The following is a 23,189-nucleotide window of genomic DNA, read 5'->3' on the forward strand; positions in this document are numbered from 1 at the left end:
CCTAAAAATGTGGTAAAACTGATGTCAGACCCAACTCAACAAAAAATGTGTTCCCCAGTGTTATGAGTGTGTTGAGCAAGGTTCTGGTTATGTGATCAATTTAGTTCATGAAACCTTGGCTGTGGATGGTATGATAAACAATGAGTTCTCAATTACAGAGGCTGTTATGACGATGGGTGTACCTATACGCCTACATTTGCGGGCACCAACTCATGCGCACGTGACCATCACGTGAGATTATATGTCACTCTGACCATCCCGTTGAATAATTTCTGGCCTGCGCCCATGCCAACAGACCTACGCAGTCTAATACAGTCTTTCCCAAACTGTTTAAAGCCGCACACCCCTTCAACATCTTGACTGAGTTCCCATGTTTCATCCCGTGTGCTAAGCAATGGACTCTTCAGCTTTCAGGACATGATGCTCAAAAAAACAAAAAGGGGAAAGTAAGTTATTAATAATTTGCTTGAAAAGGGCCCAGACAGGGTACATATGAGGCACGTAATAGACTCAGAACACAAGTAATGAACAAGTGGTGGACCTCATATTTGTGTTTATATGTCTCTATGCAGACAGGATAATTCCTGGTTCATGCAGTATTTCATAGGATGGGACGGTACCATTTTTGATTGGATCAACGGAGTCTCTATAGTAATGTGGAATGTCCGAAATGTTCTTTTAGTTATAATTACAGTTAAACAAATTACTTGTGTGTATTTACATATTTGGCCAAGAACACGGTGTCTCTCCCCTTCCACACAGTACAAGCATGACATCATGTTTTAAATTTACTTTCAACTTGATAAAACCTCAAATGGTTGCTCATTTTCACATCGTGTTCTTCTTGTTCCTCCATCAGGTTAATTTATCATCTGAACTGGTTCAAATCTCCGGAATGGATCTGCTGCTTCTGATGATGATGATAATAACGACATTGATGTATATCTCTGGACTCCAACGCAGCCTCTTTTAAAGCCGAGTGTGTGTCATTTGTTTCTTCTACCCGCCGCAACACCGCTCTACTGTTACAGATGATGTCAGCGTGTAGTGATGTGTGTGCGTTCAGAAGGAAGCAAAGAGACATGCTGACAGACAGGCTGAAAAGCGACAGAGAGAGGGGGAGAATGCACTTAGGCCAACTCAAGACTTTTTTCCATGACCTTGTTCCCTGTGGCATGCACTCTATCTGATTGACCAGATGAAGTCTTATCACTGTCAAGGTCATTCCAGATTTTTATTTTATTTTTTTAAATAATGCTCAAGAACAACAGGTGATAAATGCTGTCTTGTATAATTTGATTCGTCCATCTTAATCATCAATAATACACTACTTTATTCATTTCATATATTTTTGCTGTTTTTGGTGCGACCCCTGTCAGGCATGTTGAGGCACCTAAAAAACACATTTTAAAAATATTGCTGCATAAATCCTTTACAATGAAATGAATTTGGATTTATGTGACGACTAATTTCATTTTAGTATTACTGTAACGAGCTCAAAGTATCATGGCTATTAACAACATGCCTCTTTAAGGGCTGAGTGGTTTTACTTTATCTTAGTTTTGTTTAACTTTATTAAACAAGGGCTAACCTCTCTTGGGGACAATAAAATGTTACCTCTTTGCTTACACAAATTAAATGTTACATCAGTAGCACGTAGAAAACATCACTTACTTGCCTCTCCCATTGCTGGTGAGCAGTTATGCTTTACTTTAGTTTTTATGTGGTTGTATCATACACCGGTTACTTATGTTTTACTCTTGTTCAAAAGTTAGGAATGTGAAAATGTGACTTAAAACATGGCCTGTACAGCTCATTATGCCGAAACACATGTATTCACTTTACATTATTTCCTATTGGATCATTTGGCCATATGACATTTGATCGTGCAGTTTTGTGCCAGAAAACTCAACCGTTTGTCTGTCCCCCCCACCCCGGTCTCCATTTAATCAAATTGCCAGAATAAATGCAGAAAAGGCGCATGACTTCAAGTTGGACTGGACATGCCTGTTATGTAAGTCAACGTGGGAAAGACAAGAATGACTTTTTTTGGGCATCGCCTGACTCCTTTGAGTCTATTGATAGCACTTTGAACTTGTTCTTTTTCGATTGAGAGAAGGACAAATAAGTTTGTTATATTTAACATTCCTCCCTTTTCACGACCTCCTTAGGTCTTCTCGTCTTACCGTCGTGTTTCCTTGTCACGTCACCTGGACTTGCATCTGCAATACCACTGTTCCCTTTTAGTTTCTCTTTGTAGTTATAACATGTGTTATATCGGCGCATTTATCTATTCCGCGTCCCTCTGTGCAGCCCTCCATCATCTCAAGATAAGACTGACAAGAATGGCGAAGACATAAGATGCCTATTTAAATCAACATGGATGGCTTTTCAGCCTGGGTGCCACTATACACATCCGAGTACTCGTATATAATACTGAGAAGGACTACTCAATAATGTAAAAGTGCTTCCAAGTCACTTTTCCACTGCATTAACGTACAGTAACGGCTCAGGTTTCCATGTCACATAAGTACTGTGAAAAATTTTACACTCAGGGGACATATTTTACCCTCGAGGAGACTGAGAGCATCATCGAAACAGGTTTGTAGTAAAGTGAAGTCCGTGAAGTATCATGCTGCAGTGTATAGAGCGAAGTCAAAGCAAGAGGGAACCAAATAGCCTGAAGCAGATAGCCTTTATCCAAGACGGGGGTGTTTTAGACAGTCCCGACAACTGTCAGCATTGTAGGTTCGCGAAGAAACATAGGCCTGTCTTGAAAGTACATAGTGAATCTTGAAACAGTGTAAGAATGGCCATACATAAGGAACAGAAGTCAGAACAGGAAATTGATAGTGACTGTTTTAGAAAATACATTTTTCATGTTCTTGGAAACATTAAGGATAAAACATCCTTTTAAGAATGTCAGACAGGATATTAATACATTTGAAAATATCTGCATTTCAGGAATATAAGAAACATAAAAGGACAGGAAATTAACGGAACTTATCTTATTGAATGACTTTAGAGCCAGACTGAGCACTTGGGAAAGCCTCTTTAACATGTAGCCGTTTTGTCTAATTCATACCTCATTTCAAATTGCATTGAAACTCACTTTTTGCTGACATTTATGTCATTCTAATTGTGTCGAAACGTAATCCTCTGGTGAACAAGGACGGGACAGCACCCCCTGTCGACGGCTGGCTGCAATAACAGTTGGAAGGGAGGAAGTTGAGAGGTCGCGTTAGCAACGAGGTGACACTGCTTCAATGTTTATTTCAGATCCTCCTTAATCCAAAACTAACAAGAAACCCACCGACAAACGGCTGTTTTCCACCCCGAAATCAGGCCCCGTTGTATTCAAAGGGACATCTAGCCGGTAAGCTTCCGTAAGCCCAGCAGGTTGCTATGTCGCAGGGAAGCGGTTGGACAAACTCCTCTGAGCTACATCGCTTTATTTGAAAAGCTCGTCAAAAGGTGAGTTTGTTCACGCTCGTCATCTTGGTGTGGATATTCTCTGTTACTTGCTGGGCCTGTTGGCTGAGCGGCACAGTGTAATAAACAATTTGTTTTTAGTTCGAGTCGCCGAGTTAGCTTAGCATTCGGGTGAGGCCAGATATTGAAGCAACACTTGGCGGTAGGGTGGGCAGATTATAAACTGCAGATCGCGCCGGTCGTGCCTAGTTTGTGTCTCGCTGTCGTTAAAAGTGAGTCACGTTGTAAGGAATGTTGTTTCCAATTTCAGCAACCACCTCGCCTGCTATTTCATTCAGCAATGGAACCACCTCGTCTCATCTTTTCGAACTTCGGCTGCTTTTGAAATCACGTCCGAGCCACCTGTTCCCAAACTGCCCCCCCCCCCCCCCCCCCAACGTTGTTGGTGTCATATATTTAAACATTAACACTGCGACGAAACATAGTGAAAGTGTTAAAAATGGAAATAATCATGATATTAAAATGCATTGCACCTAAATGTTAAATACAACGGAACTGCTCTAAAATGCACTCCACTCTAATGGATGACAAATGACCCCAAGCTGAAGCTATAAGATGCTAAAACTGAAATTATGCCGTTTTAACATTTATTTTTTGCAGTGCTTCTCAGTTATTTTCTGTTTTGCAGCCATCGGAGGAAGAAAACATTTTTCCACTGTGTCTATCAATAATATTTGTCCATAAAATTGTTATAAGCACACCTCTGCAAAGCGTGTTCGCTGCTGTCTACACGATGGGGATTTGATTTTAGTCTGAACTCTACTGCTCACCGTTTTTGGAAATCAAATGTCCCCCAAAAAGTGTGACTTGTGTTTTTAATTCGTTCATCACAATGCATTTTTTTAACTGTTCGGATTTATAATCGGAAGTGATTTATAGTCCGAAAAATACTGTAATTATAATTGCTTCTTTTTTAGTTTCACAGTTGAAGACACTGTAAAGTGAATTATTGAAAACATGTGCAAGGAATGAGAGCTTAATCGTTTGCGGAGCTGTCGCATTCAACGTTTTCATTATTTCATTGAGGGCTAAATCGAGTCCTTGAGTATTTTGTATACCTTCAGTAAAAAAAACTTCTGTCCGATGATTTGGTATACACCATCTGGAAAACGAGTCAAGCCAGTCACAACAAAAGTTGTTCACACTAGGCCTCGCAAAGGCCAACTTCATAATAAGAGTATCAAATAATAAATGGACATCAATTTATTTTAAGGTTGGCCCACACAGCAGCGTGTTACTTGCATGCATTGGATGAACAATCGTGGTGGTTTAAAATGACAGACTTGTCTTGTATGTTGCCAAAAATGGTCACAGTCAACCCGAAGGGGTAGTAAAAATGAACAGGACCCAAGGGCTCACAATATTCAATGTAGCCGAGTGTGGCATTTGGATCCACGCATTGCGTCCTCCAGCTGTTGGAAGCCGAGTTATGACACACCACCGCAGGGCGTCTCCAGAATGACAAATTCAGCGCTGACATGTTCGTCCTATTAGGTATAACCTTTGAGAGAAAATAAATGTACTTCTGATTGGAGGCCCGCCAGCAGTCGTTTAGCTGCTTTGTGAGTTGCACTGTCAAATGAGCTGGCTGGCTCCGTGGTGTACTGTCATTGTTGGTTTAAGACTGACTGAGTGTTTGTATAAGCAAGTGAGATTTTCATGTTCATTTCTCATGTTCCTGTATTTTTGTTGTTTTAACCTCCCACACACCTTGATATATTTTACCCATTTAGTTTATCCACAGACCTCTTCAGATGTTTAATACAATGGGACATTGTCTCCTCCGTGTGACTCAACTTACTTTTTTTTAAACCTTTTTTTTGTGCTTTGTTTTGCAAGTGAAAATTGGACTCGCTAGCAAATCTGAATTACGCCACTACTTGGAGCAAGAGAACAGCAACACTCACCAATGCATTTTTCAGACGGGCAGCCAAACACAAAAATACAAAATGAACACAACTGCAAGGAGCATGGAGCAATCATGGAAAATTGCCAAACAGAGCTGGAGTTCGAACTCCTGACGTCACTGTTAGCCTACCTCAGTGTTTTTCAAACCCTGTGCCGCGGCACACTGGTGTGCCTCGGCAGATTCAGAATCAGTGCAAGAAAAAAAAATTGGCGTTTGATTGAAAAATGTAATCACAATTTTTTGACCTGCGCTTATTGTTCATGCCTCACATTTTCCATCATTTATGTCAGTACTGCCTACATGCAGTTTATTTTTTCCCCCCTTTAATAAAAATAAGTTTTTGCTCGCCACACAGTCTTGCTGTGTCATGCTGCTTCCGATGTGTGTTTGTGTGTGTGTAGTCCAGACAGTGCTTATATATATATATATATATATGTATGTGTGTGTGCGCGCGCGCCTGTGTGCGCCATGGCGATAATTGAGGTGGAAAGGTGCGAGCTGCAATGTGCACCTGCTGGATGAAATAAGTCCCTGTAGCGTCGGCTCTGGACTCAGGCGCGTCAGCGGGGCCTTATCAATTCAACACTCTGCAGGGCCTTTTCACCTACGCTCGGCAATCATTGACTGGCAGCGCTGCTACGTTTACGACTGGCCAAGGTTATTTGAAATATTTAATAGGTGGCGTACTTGCCAGTTTAGCATTTTTATTTTTGTGTGGTGCTTTTTAGTTGTGGTTACCCCAAATAAACAGAATCCAAATTGACGTCAACGGTCAATCACGCAATGTTTTAAGAATTTTTTAAAAAATTAATTAAAAGCATTAAAACTGGTCACCCACTGTATGGTGAAACCCCGATAGCCATTATAGCTGAGAGCAAAGCCCTCACACGCTACCAAAAATTGAGAGTTAATGCCGGATGGAGAACTTGTTTGAGGGGAAATTGGCGTGTTTTCTGTGTTTTTTAAGGAATTGCTTCTTGAGTCTTGTTTGTGGTTCTACTCATGATAGACTTGTCTACCAAATTTCATGGCTAGGAAATGAAGCTTATTTCTGGGGCTTCTTGCGTCTTTTCAGTCATGAGTTCTAAGAAATCGAAATAATTCTGGAAGGACTGAAACATATTGAAAAGTAAGAACTGGCAAAGCGAGTACTCTACACCATTCAACCGGTTCAGAAATATCTGGCGTTCCGCAACCATATCTCTCAGATCACAGATACCGATCTCCCGCACAACTGTTAAACCGCTACGACTGTTTGGGGCCTAAATTTAGAGAACCACCGTCACGAGAAAAAGGCAGACATTCGTTAACGCTTTCTTACGAGAAATACGTGACCCATTTGGGATCAGCAACCGCGAGTTATGCAGAAGTACAAATTAGCAGCCGATAGAACAGGAAAAGATTCAGAGACGCTGTCGCTCTTCCAAAATCGACTCATTTCACCACCGACCCCCCCCCCCCCCACCCAAAATCCGAGTTATACGACCTCAGGGGTCATTCGACAGATTGATAAAACTAGAAATGGACTCCTTTTTAACACAACGTGTCAACGTGTGGGTGGTGAGCTTCCGATTGGACCTTCCTGGGCATTGTTTTGGACCACGTTGGAAAGACCATGTTGAACACAGCACATGTTCCACAAGTGCAAAATGAACCCTGGCATGCCAGTGAGATGACAAAGGATTGTCATGGGCACATCAAAATGAGCTGGCTCACATCCGTTGCGTAACAATCGCCCATCCCGTTTCTCGGTTTTGCTTTCACAAGGATCGCAGGCTTGCCATCCCTTCGGGATCCAATGGCCATGTGGCGTTCCGGCTATGTGACGACTACTGCTATAAACTAGCGATGAAAAGACTGTTGAGCTCATGAAGCCCATGCAGGGGAGTCGGTTTAGTGTGACCACTTTGCATGATAATTGGGTGTTTAGTGTTCTATCTTTATTTTGATGGGGATTTAAGGGAGGCGAATACAGATGTCGCGTTATTGTGGCTCTCATGGGTTAGCTCTTCCTGGCCCGGTTCGACAACTGTCTGATCGCCACTTGACATTCAGCACAGCGTTCTCGTTGTGTTAGATTACGGCGTCTTTGGCACACATAATCAGATTGGTGACTGTGATTATCCACCTGGCGTAGGTGGATAATCCGCACCTTGTGACACCCTTTGGCATTCTCGGCGAAACCAATTCAGCGCGTGGCGTCATCCATAGGAAGATACCAAACACATTGTTGAGGTGATGTCGCGCTCCCGTGCGGGTGCGGCTAAGACAGTAGAAGATGAATCAAGTATTTTGGATTCAGCAGACTTTCCTCCGCACCTGTGCGACCCCTGTAGTGGAAATTTGACATTTAACAGTGTTAACGTGTATCTTATAATTAACTCTTAAATTGTATCACGCATCCTGCTATCTCTCAGTGTTGCTATGTAAGTTTGTTGCTGTGCAAGGTTGTGTGTCAGACTTGAACCCCTCCCAAAAAGGAAAAAAATATATATAAAAGGGGCCGCACCCCTGGATGGATGGATGGATGTTATAAATTGAACTCTTCACAGTCACGGTCCCTATCATGATATAATCTAAAGTCTAAATAATAATAATCGAAGTATCATGTTATTTAAATGGGAAAAGCAAAGATTTTTTTGTTTGAAGAATTTCCAAAAGGAACACCTGGACAAATTGTCCTTTATCGGTACATGATTTCTTTTTGTCTCTTCACAGATGGCCGTGTCGGTGCGGGGCTTGTACTTTGTACTGACCCTGTTCTTGGCCAGTTTCTTCGGGAGCGTCTTCATGCTGGGTCCGGTCTTACCGCTCATGCTGCTGTCCCCCGCCTGGTACCGCTGGATTACCGATCGCATCGTCGCCACCTGGCTCACCCTGCCCGTGGTGCGTATGTCTGCTCGGCTCTCACTTGACCTACTTGCGGCTGGCTCGCGAATAGTTGTCTTGAATTCAGATTAAGAAATGTTTTTTTAATTACACATAGGTTTTTATCGCTTCCTCGATTCAGCTTGGATTTTAAGTCAAACACTTTTCCTCGATTGTGTGGCTTTGTTTTGTCTCACTGAACTTTAGACAATGAACCCAACATTTGCACACACCTGCCAAAAATACAGTGTAATAATCCCAGAAAGTATGAAGCAAGCCTTTGAAGGCACTCAGTCAGCGGAAATGAGACAAATTTGCCCACACCTGTGGAATCATCACAGGAATTACCTCCTTATATAGTAGCAGCGCGTTCTGTGCTGCTGCTGGCTATGCACCGCAGAACTTTAGCACAAGAAATGAAAGGATGTCCGACCTAAAGTTTGCTCAGATTTGTGGACTAAACTAAGACCCAGAATGAGCTCAAATCTGTCTGCGATGTCTTGAAATGCGAGTGATTCGACTTGAGTTTTTGAGATTTTTTTTTTCTTTGGCTTGTGTGATTTGGGATTATGAGCAACACTTTTTCAGCTAATGAGCAGTTCTTCAAAAACGATGGTTCAAGTTGGTTAGTTTCCCTCCCAGTTGAAGTTTACTGTCAAACCAAACAACAAACAAATTCACTTTGTGTATTTAAAACAGCCAATTCGCTTAGCCATTTCCATCTGTCAGCTTAATGCCAACACAAATTAGCATCAACCTTGCCGTGCTTGAGCAACAGTTAAACGTTACAGCAACAGATGTAAAAAGTACCTAGTCATGTATTCTTAATCCTCTGCATAGAATGACTAATCTTGGCTCCATATTGATAACCCGAGAGAGGAGCTAAACCTCCGGTACAGTATATCTGAATGTCTGCGCTTACATGAACTTTTGCTTCTCTGAGCAATTTAACCCCCTCACCCCTCCCTTTTCCAAACAGTCCCTCCTGGAGCTGGTGTTCGGCGTAAAAGTGGTAATCACGGGCGATGCCTTCGTCCCTGGCGAGCGTAGCGTCATCATCATGAACCACCGCACGCGTCTGGACTGGATGTTCCTTTGGTGTTGCCTGCTGCGCTACAGCTACCTGCGCCTGGAGAAGATATGCCTCAAGGCCGCGCTCAAGGCTGTGCCCGGCTTCGGTAGGTCCAACCCTTTGACGTGCGCTTTTTTTTAAATGGCCTCTGATCGAACTGCTGATGCTTTCCAGGCTGGGCCATGCAGGTGGCCTGCTTTGTCTTCATCCATCGTCGCTGGGAGAAAGACAAGGAGCACATGGGGAATATGCTGGACTACTTTTGTGACATCAGAGAGCCCCTGCAGCTGCTGCTCTTCCCAGAGGGCACGGATCTCACCGGTAAACCGCGGCCGCTTTGGGCGATCTTTTGTGTCGAATAAGTTTGAAAAACGAACTGAAAAAAAAAATCTTTGTGGATGAAATTTTACTTGAAGGCCATATGGCCCAGCCCGTATTGTCACCCACGCTTCACCTGCCATGGGACTTTGCGCCAAACACCGCTATGCAAACACGCTTCAACAGTGCGAACGCATTACCAAATGCTTGTCATCGCGCTTCCAGATTGCTCTGATGTCAAATGACACCGCCACCTCATGGCTCTCCCTTAAGCCGTGCCATGCAGAGTCCCGCGACTCACGTTTCTTTTATGTGGGTGAGGATGCTAAATTTCTCTGCCTGTGTCATGATGTCATCTCAGGCGGGCCAGTCAAGTGGCATCATAATGGGCCAGAAGCTTTAGTTGTAGCTTTTGGTGACACACCAGTGCGTGTCCTCTTCCTTGGGCTTATTTGGTACACACTTCATCAAGCCCTCTCGTGAACCAATCAGTTCCTGGATAGTTTACCGTATTTTCCGCACTATAAGGCGCTTCGCAGTATAAGGTGCACCTTCAATGAAGGACCTATTTTAAAACTGTTTTCATATATAGGGCGCACCGCATCATAAGAATTGAAGCTACAATAGTGGCTGGGGATGCCTTATGCATCCACTAGATGGAGCTACGCTGAAGGAATACAATAAAATACCATACCGCTTTATTGATATCGCGTTTTCACAACCACTGCAGCTGTAACAAAGCGCTTTACAGAACATTTCAAATACTACGTCCAAGAAATCAGACTATTGATCCATAAAAAGGCGCATCGGGTTATAAGGCGCACTGTCGGCTTTTGAGAAAATCGATTGCTTTTTGGTGCGCCTTATTGTGCGGAAAATACGGTAATTGAATGCTGTTTGTTGCCAGCTTTATTCATGCCTATAGTTTACTCTGTGTTTTATTTGAGCGTGGCCTTGATTTGTAGAAATGTATTTTGAGTCACTTAAATCAGTTCTTCAATGTATAAAAAAATAAAGACTGTTGTGGCGGATTATGAGTTACCATGAAGGGTTGTACCCCGTCTAGTTTGACATAATTAAAGACGGCCTACCTGGCATCCATACTATTACAATACGGAAAGTCTGGCAGCCATATGGATCAATAGTGTGACGGAGCAAAACGCCCGTCACTGTCTGACAAGTGCACTCTTGTTCTCGTTTCCACCTTAAACCTCGAATGCATGCTCCCTGCATCGGCACTCGCCGGCATGGCGCGCGTTTGTGTCCTGCTGTCCAAAATGTTTCCCTGCTGCCTGGACGCCTTTTCTTTTTGCCCCGCCTCCCTGACAACCTGCGCTGTCGGACCGGGGCTCATTGCGGCAGCACGAGATGATCAGCCAGGGTCTGGTGGACATCAGACTCGTAGTGTGATCCACTTGAATTCATGACACCATGTCTGGGGATCTGACATTGCGACCGTTGTGAACGACAAACTAAGTCGTGCTGTCTGAGCTCGGTATTAAAGACACCTGTCGGTGCACAAATGTGTGCGTGTGTGTGACTTTCGGCTTACCTCCACGTTATGAAACCAGGTTATCGGTTTACATTTAACATGTTTCATGTTTGTAAGGTTATATTTGACAATACAGTGGTAACTGCCGTTTAACAAAATGTAAGAAAATAAATTGTGTGCGTTCGTTGGTAGCTGGAGCGGATCTTTTGCATTTCAATGGGGAAAATTGATTTTATCAAAGGTATCAGCAAAGCTCCCGCCACTTTGCAGCTTTACGGATGCCGTTAATACGTTTGATGGTGCTCTTTTATGACATTATTGTGTCTGCAAAATTATTGTTTATTTCATTGTAATTTTTTTTAGATGTTCCAGGTGAGGTTCTCCTTAAATACACCGAATCATACAACCCTTTATTGTACAGGAGCTTGGCTGCACACTTCCATCTTCAGTGCTTTAATTGAATGAGAGAACCACAAGCTCCGAGTGCAGATGAACCGTCCCGTCCCTCTTGCCCAAACGAGCTCCTCGTCTTACGTAACCGTGACGAATGACTCACCAAGTTCCCCTCGATATGTTTGGTTCATAAACACTCATCTGTCTTTGTTTATTTCCTCTCTCTCTCTCTCCCCTTAGTCTCTCCTTTACACAAACGTGCGTTTGTGCCAGCTGGAGCGTCGTTCACCGCCATCTGTCACCAGCAGCACTGTTAATGTCATTACGAGTGTTTTTGTTGATCGAAATAGGATAATACAATTGTACTGTATACATCTGAAGTCTTTTTTTAATGCACAGAGCGTTCTCTGTCAACCGTTCTTTATTTTTCCCGCAGAAAACACGAGAGTGCGCAGCGACGAGTTTGCCACGCAGCACCACCTGCCCAAATACCAACACGTGCTGCATCCGCGCACCACCGGCTTCACTTTCATTGTGGAGCGATTGCGAAAAGGTCATCAATTAGTCCGTGTGTGTCTGGAACGATATCCTCTTGAAGCGGTATAAACCCGAAAACTGCGTCCTGCGTTCCCAGGAGACAACCTGGATGCGGTGCACGACATCACCGTGGCTTACCCCAAGAACATCCCGCAGACCGAGCGCCACCTCATGCTGGGCCTCTTCCCCCGTGAGATCCACTTCCACGTGCGGCGCTATCCCGTCGCCACGCTGCCCGCCGCCTCCGCCGAGCTGGAGTCGTGGTGCCGTGAGCGCTGGGCCGAGAAGGAGTCGCGCCTGCAGGACTTCTATTCAGGCCAGCCGCGGGCCTTCGACCGGGAGGGCGCGGCACAGGTGCCGCCGTGTAAGTCGGAGCTGCGCGTAGCGCTGATCAAAGCGGCCTCGCTGCTCTACTGGACCGGCTTTATTGCGCTTTGCTTCGCCGGCCTGTGGTTGTGGGCTCCCGTCAGGTTGTACTTCCTGGTGGTGGTGGGCGTGTACGTTGCCCAGCAGAAGATGGCGGGCGGGCTGGAGCTGGTGGAATTGGCCTGCCATCGCTATTGGACCTCCATGGCGGCCGATGCCGATGACAAGATGGCGGATGGAAAAACGCAGTGAGGACGATGTCGACTTGTGACACTTAAGGATGCCTTTTGTGGGGTCCTCCTTTAGAAAGGGAATCACCTACAGGCTGCTTGCTTGACCTCAGCAGGAGGCTCAAGAGGGGCACGTTGCCCACATCCCTCTTTTTGTCTCCTTTTATTACCTCCGCTTACTATGAATCGCACCAGACAACAAAGTTTTTATAGGATGACTCATATGCTACCACCAAATTACTGTGGCAGTCCTGCGTTTCCAATGCACGGTATTTGCTCAGTTTTGGTTGCTTTTCCAATTCAAAATAGTACAACAGGAATCAACTACGCTCAAACTTAATTGAATTCATTTGTCAGAGACGAAACATGCCAACAAATTACAACAATCTAGAATGATCACTTATTTTTCTGGGAAATTTTTGTGGAAGGAGACTGACGGCAGCAAAAAACAAAAAAAAAGTTTGTTTTGCGTTGGTTTTCTCATTCAAAATAGTGCTGTGGGAAACTACAAAAAAGGGGAAGAAAACACCGCTTTGAACCCGTCTGTCGGACCAGGAGAAGTAATTAGTGAAATTTTATCCAAAAGGAGACACTAAGGGCAAATGATACAGTCAAGTGGATGCTAGCATGTGCTGGTTTTTGCCATTGCTAGCAGCGTAGGCTCAAACGTCAACAATGGCACCCACGTGGTATCAGCTCACCTCAGTGTTGACCCGTGCTGACCACCGACTAGAAACGATACTTTGCGCTACCGTTTCTTGCTAAAAGCGAAGTATCAATCGCAATTGGCGCCTTGTACGAGAAAGATGGCGACATAGCAAAGCCGAGCTGAGCCCCGTCGATTCCGCGCATTGGAAAACGGGACAAGGGCCACCCCAGAGTTTCAAACCGGCAATTAGTTTTCTGTCGTCCTCCCTGAAGCAGGGCGTCAACTGCTAACCAATTTTCTCCACCTTTACTGACCTTGGGCGGAGGTCTGCGCTGCATTAAGGTCCACTCTCACTGAGCTCATAGCACTGGTTGGTTTACTGTGAAGTCTACGTGTCAGGCGACAAAATTTGTTTTTTTGGTTTGTTTTTTGTCTTGCGTGTTCCCCTGGTGTCATACACGATGGAGCAAAGCCATACAACCTCTACATTCTCTTCAAGGACTCATCTATGTAAATGTATTTTCAAATACCTCCTACATGGGTAGAGTTTCGCTTTTATACAAAACTGAAGTATCAACTTTTCCTTGGTGGAGGGGGGGGGGGGGGGGGTCTGCTTGTTTGTACAAGTACAAAAGCCAAAGGTGATCCAGAAAGTAAATACTTTGTGATGACGGTTGGCCATAGCAGTTCCTTGAGATTGGATGCTGATTTTAGTGGGTTTTTTGTTTTTGTTTTTTGCTTTAAGCTTCAAGCTAATGTCCTTATTCGGAATGTTTTAGAGGCGGGTGTCAGGATGTTGGGACAACATGACCCTCCCACCCGCGACAGTGGTGCCACAGGAGGACCACCAGACTTGGAGTGGAAAACTGCCGCCCCCACCCTCCTTCTCCTCCTCCCAGAATAAGTAATCCCCCCCCAAAAAAGTCCTTTCAGGCGCACTCCTCTGTGTGACACTGATGTGACGCCTCAAATCAATTAGCAAATGGCAGCTGAGAAGAAAGTTGTGGGTTTGTTGGAGGGGGGTTCTGCCAAGGAAGGGTGGGGTAGCACTCAATACACTTCAAAATACCATGGAACCTTGGTTTTCGTATGCCCTAGTTTTCGGCAGAGTCCGAAAATCTGCCTTTTTTTGAGAAGGGTCACAACGAGCCAAGTTGTGATCGCCCAATTTGTGACTTTCTTACAGATCATGATGCAGGCTGGCCGATATGGCCTCAGTCACATCCCAAATGGATTCCCTTCACGTAGTAATTCGCGTTGTAAGCGTCAACGTTTTACAACGGAATTACTCCAAATTCTGAATGGGTTGTCCGATCCTTTAGCAAAGTCAAATGAGATATACTGTTGAGAACATTTATTGTGCAGAGTTCAAAAGTCATTGAAAATTCAGCCCTGCATTGTGGAAATAAAGAACAGTATCTATTAGAAATATTGATTGTACCGTATATTAATATACATTTAGCCTTACAGGTACCTCACAACTGACTATGTGGTAGCACACGAATTCATTTCCGGGATTCGGACGCGTCATGTGTTTCCTGGCTAGCCATGTATTATTTTCTCCCCAGGCACTTATTTACCTGCTCATTTGTTATTCATAGTTTGTTATTGTCCTGCGTAATGCGCTTACATCAAGACCTTGGTGAAAAATGTACTGTTTCAATCAAATGTTTGGATTTTTTTGTTTTATTTTGTTCATGTTTTTGGGTGTGTTGAATGGATTAATTGGATTTATATGGTTTGAGATGGAAACAACCGCTTTGGTTTTCGACTGAATCGTTCTGCAACCGATTCGTCATGAAAACAGAGGTTCCACTGTGAGGCAAAAGTGTCCTTTTTTTGTGTGTGTTTTTGCCTGGAGACAGCAGCTTTTTTGTAGCAAAACCTGGACAAATCAGCAGACCGCCGACGTGGCGACAAACGATCTTTTCAGCACAATCAATGAAGATTGGGCCGCGTCCTCAAATAGCGGCCGCGTGTGTTTGCCTCGAAAGGAGACGGGGGCAGGCTTTATCTTTAGAATTCATTTTTATTAAAAATATGTGTACATTTTCTGCAGAATCCTCGCGAGTAGCCGCACTTACAAACTGCAGGTTTGAATATTGTTCCCTGGTTCCTTTTTGTGGATGCACACAATAAAGGCCACACAAGAACAATTGGCGCTGCTGTTTTGGGCTCAAATGAAATGATCACATTTCTTAGCATTTTTTTTACCACTAGTGGGTTGGGGAAAAAAAAGGAGGCAACTTTTAATGGTCTATTTGAGGAATGTGTTTATAGATCTTAATGTCGAACCTCACGACGATGTCCTTGATTCAAAGTAGGGCCACTAAATGAGGACATACGCTGATTGTCTGTTGAGAAGATCAAGTTTGAGAGCCTCTGTGCTTTCCAGTCACTGTGAATTAATCGACGTGAAACACGCTTCAATGTATTCCATGTCTTTATTATCAACCAATTTTATTATTTATCACTTAATTGCTGATGCTGGACCTCTTAAAATTGATGACCCTCAGGTAAACATGAGTTGATGTGTGTGCGGCGGGGGCAGAATTTATCAGATTAAATGAACTCAAGACTCCATTCAAAAGTCTCTCTCCTTGTGTTTGTATATTGTGTACACTTAATTAATTGTTGTGTTTTGCTTTTTCTTTGGTTTTAAATTTTGGGGAGAGGTCACACATTGCAGAACGGAGCAGCCCTAGACAGGATGTTACGATTTGGACGGAGGAAGTGCCGAGAGGCTCCTTGCCTTTGCTATGTCTCACGTTGGCGGTGAGTCGTTTTGATGTATTTTAGTTTTATCTGACTGACTTGAACATTTAGATTCATTTTGTTCATGTGTCCGTTGACTGTCATGCATGCTGGGACCCTATCCAATGCATAACATCACTACTATTAGTGCTGTATTGGTGAGCTGAAAGATGAGTTGTTGTGAATCCCACTGGTGTTTTTTTTTTGTTTTGTTTTGTTTTTGCAATTTGATTAGTTGCTGCACCCCAGGCAGGTTTGAATGCAAGGGACGTGTGCTAGCTAAAATTCAAGTGGGATTCATCAAAGTCTCAATAAAGAGCTAATCAGTCCGTCTGCCTTATACTGCCCCCATGTGGCCAAAGTGGGCACACCAAATGCGGCAGCATTTTATGAAGACAGTTTGACAACTTGAATACTTTTCCATTCTACAGTATTTATGTCACTGTTGTATTTTTTTTTAAATGAAGTGCAATATAACGGGATGCTATTTTTCCTCATTCACAACCCTTGCAACAATTTTTGCTTTTTTGGGAGGGCTGTTAATGATTAATAGTGTTACTGTGCACTGATATAAATCAGAAAAGATGGTTTGAGATGTCTGATTTCAGTTGCGAGCATGGCAGCTGAGCGAATTACACTCGGAACAAGGTACTACTCCTTGTATGATGCTTTTTTTTGGGGGGTGGGGGTTGCATAATTATACATTATTTAACTTCACATACAGTATTTGTAGATTTTATTTAATGCAATTATTTGATTAAGTGTAATATGAATGTATTTCATTAGATTTGGTTAGTATACCTATAGGCATTTTTTATATTTTACATTCAATGATGAAACATCCCTTTCATTTTTATAATAAATTTTATGTATTCATTTTTATTTAAAATCATTTAGTAATTTTACTATTACGTTAATATGAATTAGATTGCGCTTTGCCTTCATTTGCTTCTGTTTAATGCTATTCACGTTACTTTATCAGGTTCAACTTTTTATTGTCTTCCTTTTTTTTTCTCTTTCCCCCTCTCTCCCCGACCGCAGGCGAGCAAAAAAAAAGGGAAAAAAAAGGTCAAGAGCTTTGAAGGTGAAGTGCGGTCACCATAGTAACAAATGTTGTCTCCGCTGTCGTCTAGCAACGGGATGTGCAGTGATGTCAATGGAAAGCATGCTATTTTCTCCACCCTGACAGAATGTCACTGCTGTGTGTGTGTGTGTGTGCGTGCGCGCATTAGCACACCCTGCTGAGGGAATGGAAAAGGGGTTTCGATGTTGACATCCCCAGGAGTCAATGATAAGCTAAAATATCCCCCCTGGGACGATGAATCATGTGCCAATTAAGGGTCCAATTGATGCGGCTGCAATCTTTTTTTGGCAGCCGATAGAAAGCACAATCATCCTCTGGATTTGGATTCAAACTCGAATTTGACTAAGGCAAGATGTGTCATCACACTGCACATCACTTTGGAAGGCACTTCCTCCACTGTTGACCAATTAACCAATTGAAAATCAGACATAGCTTTTGAATGGTAGTTCAACAGAATTCTTTTTTCTTTAAACAAAGTCAGAAAACAGGCCTGGACAAAAGCGATGGTACGCTTAAGTTAATATTTGGTTGCACCACCTTTTGGAGGCAGTCACTGCAATCCAACATTTTTTCTAACTTTCAGTGAGATTTCTGCACTTCTCAACAGATATTTCGGCCCACTCTTCCGACGGCGACCTGCTCCAGTTGTCTCAGGGGTGAAGAGTTCTTTCTCCAGATGGCATATCTCGAGTCTTGAGATTTCATCGTACCCTGCTCAGACACAAGACACCCTATGCCAGATGTAGCAAAGCAGAAGATAACGGGACCTCCTCCATGTTTCACAGTAGGGACGGTGTTCTTGTCTTGGGATGCTTCATTTTTTTCCCCATCTGTGAACATAGAGTTAATGTGCCTTGCCAAAAGGTTCCAGTCTTTGTGATTGTTTGAGTTGTCCTCTGAAATGGCCTCGCTTTGTTGAGGTTATGCGGGGACAACGCGAAAAAAGTCCGCAATGAATTATAAAGCAGGAGCTCTTGCTCTCTCTCAGCGATGAAAGATGGAGTCTCCTTACACACTGTTCATCTTCCAAACACATGTAGTATGTTCAAAGTCAATTTTGAAACATCAATAACTGAAAAATACTTGAATCGGTGTTTCAGAGAAAGGGAAAAGTGTATGTTTTTATGTTTTACACTGCTCGTTTTTGGATGAAAACATAAAGGAGTATGTCCCATTTTACCTAACAGCCATGATGCGTTTGATACTCCTTCACTGTATCGAGATTCCCAGATCATGCCCTTTCAAAGACCAACAAGTGCATGTTTCTGCGGAAACCTATGCAAAGGTTTCACAGACCGTGCTCGAGACTGTCTCAAACTCCATCGTTAACACTCAAAAAATACACAAATTTAAATTTTCAAGATTAACACCATTCACCCCGATTTAACACAAAATCAAATTTGAACTGCAACAGCCTGAGTGTATACAAACGTTGTTGCACCTGTAAAAACAAAATCACACTTTTTGTGCATTTTACGGCACTTTAGGAAAAGTGATCACACTCAGTGACGATGTGGGTGTGGGCGTGAATGGTCGATTGTCTTCATCCGCCTTCAGATGGGGTATGATCTGGCAAATCCCCGCGACCATCTTCAGGATAAGCAGCATTGGAGATGGGGTTTTTTTTCTTGCTGTGAAATGCCAAAAACGAATCTAATTTGACCCAAAGATTATATTGAGATTAAGACGTGCATTTGACCGTGCGGTACTGTCGTTTCCTCCTCAACAATGAAGGCTATGAATAACCCTTGCAAACATTAAGTGGGTGAAATTAGAATGAATTATCCTAACTCCCTATTTATAAATCCAATCAAACCTCTTCCATCGGATGATGGTGATTGGAAGGAGGGGGGGATTAGAAATCATTTTCCTATTAATTTTCTTTTTGGCTCAAGGGAGCGACATGACGGGCATGCATTTTGCTTGCACTGACTCCAATTCTACTCTGTGGAGTGCGTCATATCCACATCAGGTCTGCACGGGATCAAGTTGGAAACAGGTCGTGGTGTTCTACTGCCGCCTGCTGGTCAAACGCCGTACCCCCAAAATGTTGAAAGACGAGTAACACCCCCCCCCCCACCCCCCCAAAAAAACGTAAATGCAAACACATTATGGAACATTGACTTTTTAACGATGGTGCACAAATAGCTTTGTGACTGTAGTGTCTGTATTTGCTTTTTACAGCTAACATTTGGGGGAGTTCGTTCAGCGCACAAAACCACGCATGGAACAAAACGTGTAACACGGAGATATATTTAAAACACAAGTAAACTTTTTTTTTTCAATCATGAAAATACACATCAATAAAATAAGTCAATCATAGAACATTTCAAAAACATTAGAACAGGCATGTCCAGCTCCGGGCCTGGAGGGCCACTCTCCTGCCTGTTTTCCATCTCTCTGGGCTGCAACACACCTGATTCAGATGATCAGCTCATCAGCCAGCTCTGAAGCAGCATTAGGACAATCCTGATTATTTGAATCAGGTGTGTTGCTCCTTGCAGCGCTGGAAAACAGGCAGGACAGCGGCCCTTGAGGACCGACTTTGGACACCCCTGCATTAGAACTACACGTAATCGCTAAACAATATGGGAAATATCAACTAATGTCAACAATTCCTTTTTTCATAAAATCGTCCCCAAATACAGCGGCGCCTTGAAATACAAATGGCCCGTCTTACACTAACTTAATGCTAACATACAGTGTCATGGAAAATAACTAACATGCTAATGGTTAGCATTGATAGTTGTGGTTTTACAACTCTTTAAACAACAGCTATTTTAACACAACTGGAAGAAAAACTCGACGCTGAGTAGGAAAGGAAGTGGATAAGTTCTTGTGTGCATGTCTGTACAGTATGCTACAGGACTGCCTCCTTGTGGCCAATACTGGTACACCAGAAGAAGTAGCAACATTGAATTATACTGAACTGTTTAAAAGCTTTACATTCTGATTAGTTTCACAAGCAACATTATAGAGTTCTGTGTTTCATTATTAAGAAACTAAAACAAGAGTGTTTCATTTACGATCATTGTCACGTAACAAACTTTTGCGTTTCAATATTTCAAGGTGCCACTGTATTGTTTTGGATCATTTATAATAAAAGTGGAAAAGAAATGACTCCAAAAGGCGGGCTTAATCTCCAAAAAAATGAGCCTCGTGCGTTGTAAAAAGCTGATAAATTCTGCAAGCTTTGATGTTGATCATAAACTCAACTCAAACGTCAAGCGTGTGTTTATTAACCACGGAGGCGGGCTGATAATGTCGTCTGTCTGGCGAGCCTACAATGCCTTGTAATGTAACGGGCTCGCGTATCTGCGCGCGCTCCACGGTGACCACTTAGCAACGTTAACAGCGAGAAGAATGCAGCGTGATTAAACTCAGTGTGAGAATAACAACCACGTTTAGCTACGATGACGTCAAAGGCGGCCTTTCTATTGTCGCTATTGAATTACGCAAATAAAAGAAAAGTTAAGAGCTGGAACCAAGGCGGGCGATGTCATGTTAGTTGTAATCAATGAATTGTTCGTTGCGGTCGATTGTGCGGAGTTGATTGGTCGGGTCTTGAAGTGACCGAGTCATACGAGAGCGGGACGTAGTTGTGTCAATGATACGCTAACTCCATCGATTGATCTTATTCTGCTAGCTGACAGGACACCGTCGTTAAAAGGAGCCAAATGATGAAAAACATATGGTCTGTTTATCATGTTTTGAAATAACCTCGGAATGTAGACATTGAGATACGGTAGTGCTATGACATTATCCAGCTTGATGGGACATCCCTGTCGTAAAAAACACGAGTTCAGGGTGGAGTCATTTATGATGAAGCGACAAAAGTCAAAATGCACTGGGACGTTGAGCTATGAATGGAAACGTTCAGCGTGTGTTCCACTGTTCGCAGTTAAAATAATAATCTATAAAGAAAATTAAATAAATAAAATATAACTGAAACGAATTTGGAGTGAAATTGTCAATCCACCGTGTCAAAAGTGAGTGAGTCACAAACTACGTCGAAGCCAGGCTAACTGCTCCGAGGTGTGTGGAAAAAGGAGTTCATAACATTCCTTCCTGGCAAAAACCTGAATTGGTTTAGTGATCACTTTGGTATTCAGAACGCGATTCTTCCCTCCAATTAATTTTTTTTTTTAAATACCAGGCAATCTGATAATTTTGAATTTGTTCTGAAACTATTAAGTAATTGTGTAGAAATGACCGAGTCAGAATGGAGTCTACTGACGTGTGAAAAGAGGAGTTCAAAACATTCAGGAAGCGATTCTCAATTGTATATATTAATAAACAAATAAAATTAACATGCCATCGGTTAATAAATTGGAACTGTCGCTTAGTTGTGCCTTAAAGCACTGCAGAAGCACAGCGGGTGTGGAAACAAGAGTTTAGAACATTCAGGAAGCAATTCTCCCTTCTCCATTAAAAACAAAAACAATAACAGAAAGAAAATTGACAAGTAATCAGTAAACTGATTGCTTGCTCTTGTCTGGCCATTGAGTCCGAATGAAGCGCACAGCAACTGGAGGCGTTGTCTCAAGCAAGTGTTCATTTTCTGCACCACCAATCATGAATGCAGAGTCAAAAACCTACCCCTGATGGTTTTTTTCCCCCTTTTTTTCTGTAACGTTGCTGAACAGATCGGCGAAGAAGCAGTTTGCCGTATTCAGGAGTTGTCCGAGGGCACGTGCTCCTCGAAGCCCTCGCTCTCCCGGACCAGCGCCCTCTCCAGGATGACTCTGCCCTCCTTGTAGCGCTGGCTGTCCTCGGTGGCAAATTCGTAGATCCAGCCCAGTTTGCTGTTGCAGTTCTTGCAGCTGACGTCTCGCACCATGTGCCGGCCCGTCAGCATCACGCGGTCCTGCACCTCACTGTACTGAAGGTTCACCACCTGTACGCACACATTGCATGAGATACAACTGCACCATCTCGACATTTGCCCCTTTCATGCTGGAAAAAAAAAAAAACAACAATTACGCTATTATAACATATACTTCGTCCAAGCCCTGACTTACTATATTACACTGTCATCTCCCTACTTTACTATATTCTACTTTATTTACTTAGTTTGCCTGACCTACTGTGTGTGTGTGTGTTGTGGTACCTTGTTGAAGAGGAAGGCTCTGCCCGTGGCGCCCGTAAATCGGGTGGAGATGAGCTCGGAGCGATTGGTCAGGATGGTGTCACAGTTGGCGCAAGAGAACAGGCGCGTTCCGCCGATGTGGTCCAGGAAGATGCGGCCCATTCTGACTACATTATCAAAAGCCGGAACATCACATTTACTTGACATTTTTTTAACTGTCCAATACTTGAAAATGTCAAACAACACCAACCATAGGAAGCTATTAAAATGCACAGTATGGTTTTCTCCATTTTAGAATATTATAAATAGTGTCGTACCTTAGCATTCTTACATTATCCACTCCCATTATACCCTGCCAACTATATTATGTTGTACAATGTAACAGTCCTACAACATTACAACCACCTAACTTATTCAACCTTACCGGTTATATTATACACTACTCACCTACTATGCCCTGCCTTATTTTATGCTCTAACAACCAACGGTAAACACGATTATATCTTACCTAACTATTCATGAGCGTCTAATCACAAAGAGCGTAGGAAGCTAACGCCGCACTAGCCGCTTTTGCTAACAGACAACAAAAAAAAAAACCCGACATCAGCTGCGTTGGGCGAAAAATGGCTTTAAAGGCTTTTTTAGACCCTGTCGACTTCTTACCGGCGTCTCCGGCGCGCTCTCAAGGTCCAAAAGTCCCCTTCGGTACAGTATCGGGTGGATTTTGTTGCGTTTTACACGGATATTCGCCGTTAGTTTCGTCGGTGGTTTTGTTGTTGATGTTGGCTGTACCTAATGAGGTGTCCGCGAGCACACACTGTCAACATCCGGTCCTGACGTCAGCACACCATAAACGTGCTGCTGGCTGCAATGTGACGACGCTACGGCAAGAAGGCAGCAGTGAGCAAAGACGAAACGTACCCACCAACCTACACT

At 43.2% G+C, this 23,189-nt stretch overlaps 2 protein-coding genes across 2 annotated transcripts; one reads left to right on the plus strand and one right to left on the minus strand.

Annotated features, from left to right (window-relative positions):
• The first annotated feature begins 3,209 nt into the window (after nucleotides 1–3,209).
• Nucleotides 3,210–15,916, plus strand: lclat1 (lysocardiolipin acyltransferase 1). Its single transcript, XM_086127828.1, has 6 exons — nucleotides 3,210–3,474; nucleotides 8,120–8,287; nucleotides 9,249–9,447; nucleotides 9,516–9,662; nucleotides 11,981–12,097; nucleotides 12,179–15,916. The coding sequence occupies exons 2-6, from the start codon at nucleotides 8,120–8,122 to the stop codon at nucleotides 12,697–12,699; spliced, it is 1,152 nt and encodes a 383-aa protein (XP_085983954.1). The 5' UTR covers nucleotides 3,210–3,474; the 3' UTR covers nucleotides 12,700–15,916.
• Nucleotides 15,917–19,399: 3,483 nt separating this feature from the next.
• LOC147196447 (protein yippee-like 5) lies at nucleotides 19,400–23,066 on the minus strand. Its single transcript, XM_086128121.1, has 3 exons — nucleotides 22,917–23,066; nucleotides 22,275–22,420; nucleotides 19,400–22,061 (listed from the first exon to the last, which is right to left on the minus strand). The coding sequence occupies exons 2-3, from the start codon at nucleotides 22,413–22,415 to the stop codon at nucleotides 21,837–21,839; spliced, it is 366 nt and encodes a 121-aa protein (XP_085984247.1). The 5' UTR covers nucleotides 22,416–22,420; nucleotides 22,917–23,066; the 3' UTR covers nucleotides 19,400–21,836.
• Nucleotides 23,067–23,189: the final 123 nt, after the last annotated feature.

The sequence above is a fragment of the Hippocampus guttulatus genome, chromosome 13 (genome assembly GCF_054856545.1).
Source record: "Hippocampus guttulatus isolate MCC_2025c chromosome 13, RoL_Hgut_1.0, whole genome shotgun sequence".
Classification (NCBI taxonomy): domain Eukaryota; kingdom Metazoa; phylum Chordata; class Actinopteri; order Syngnathiformes; family Syngnathidae; genus Hippocampus; species Hippocampus guttulatus.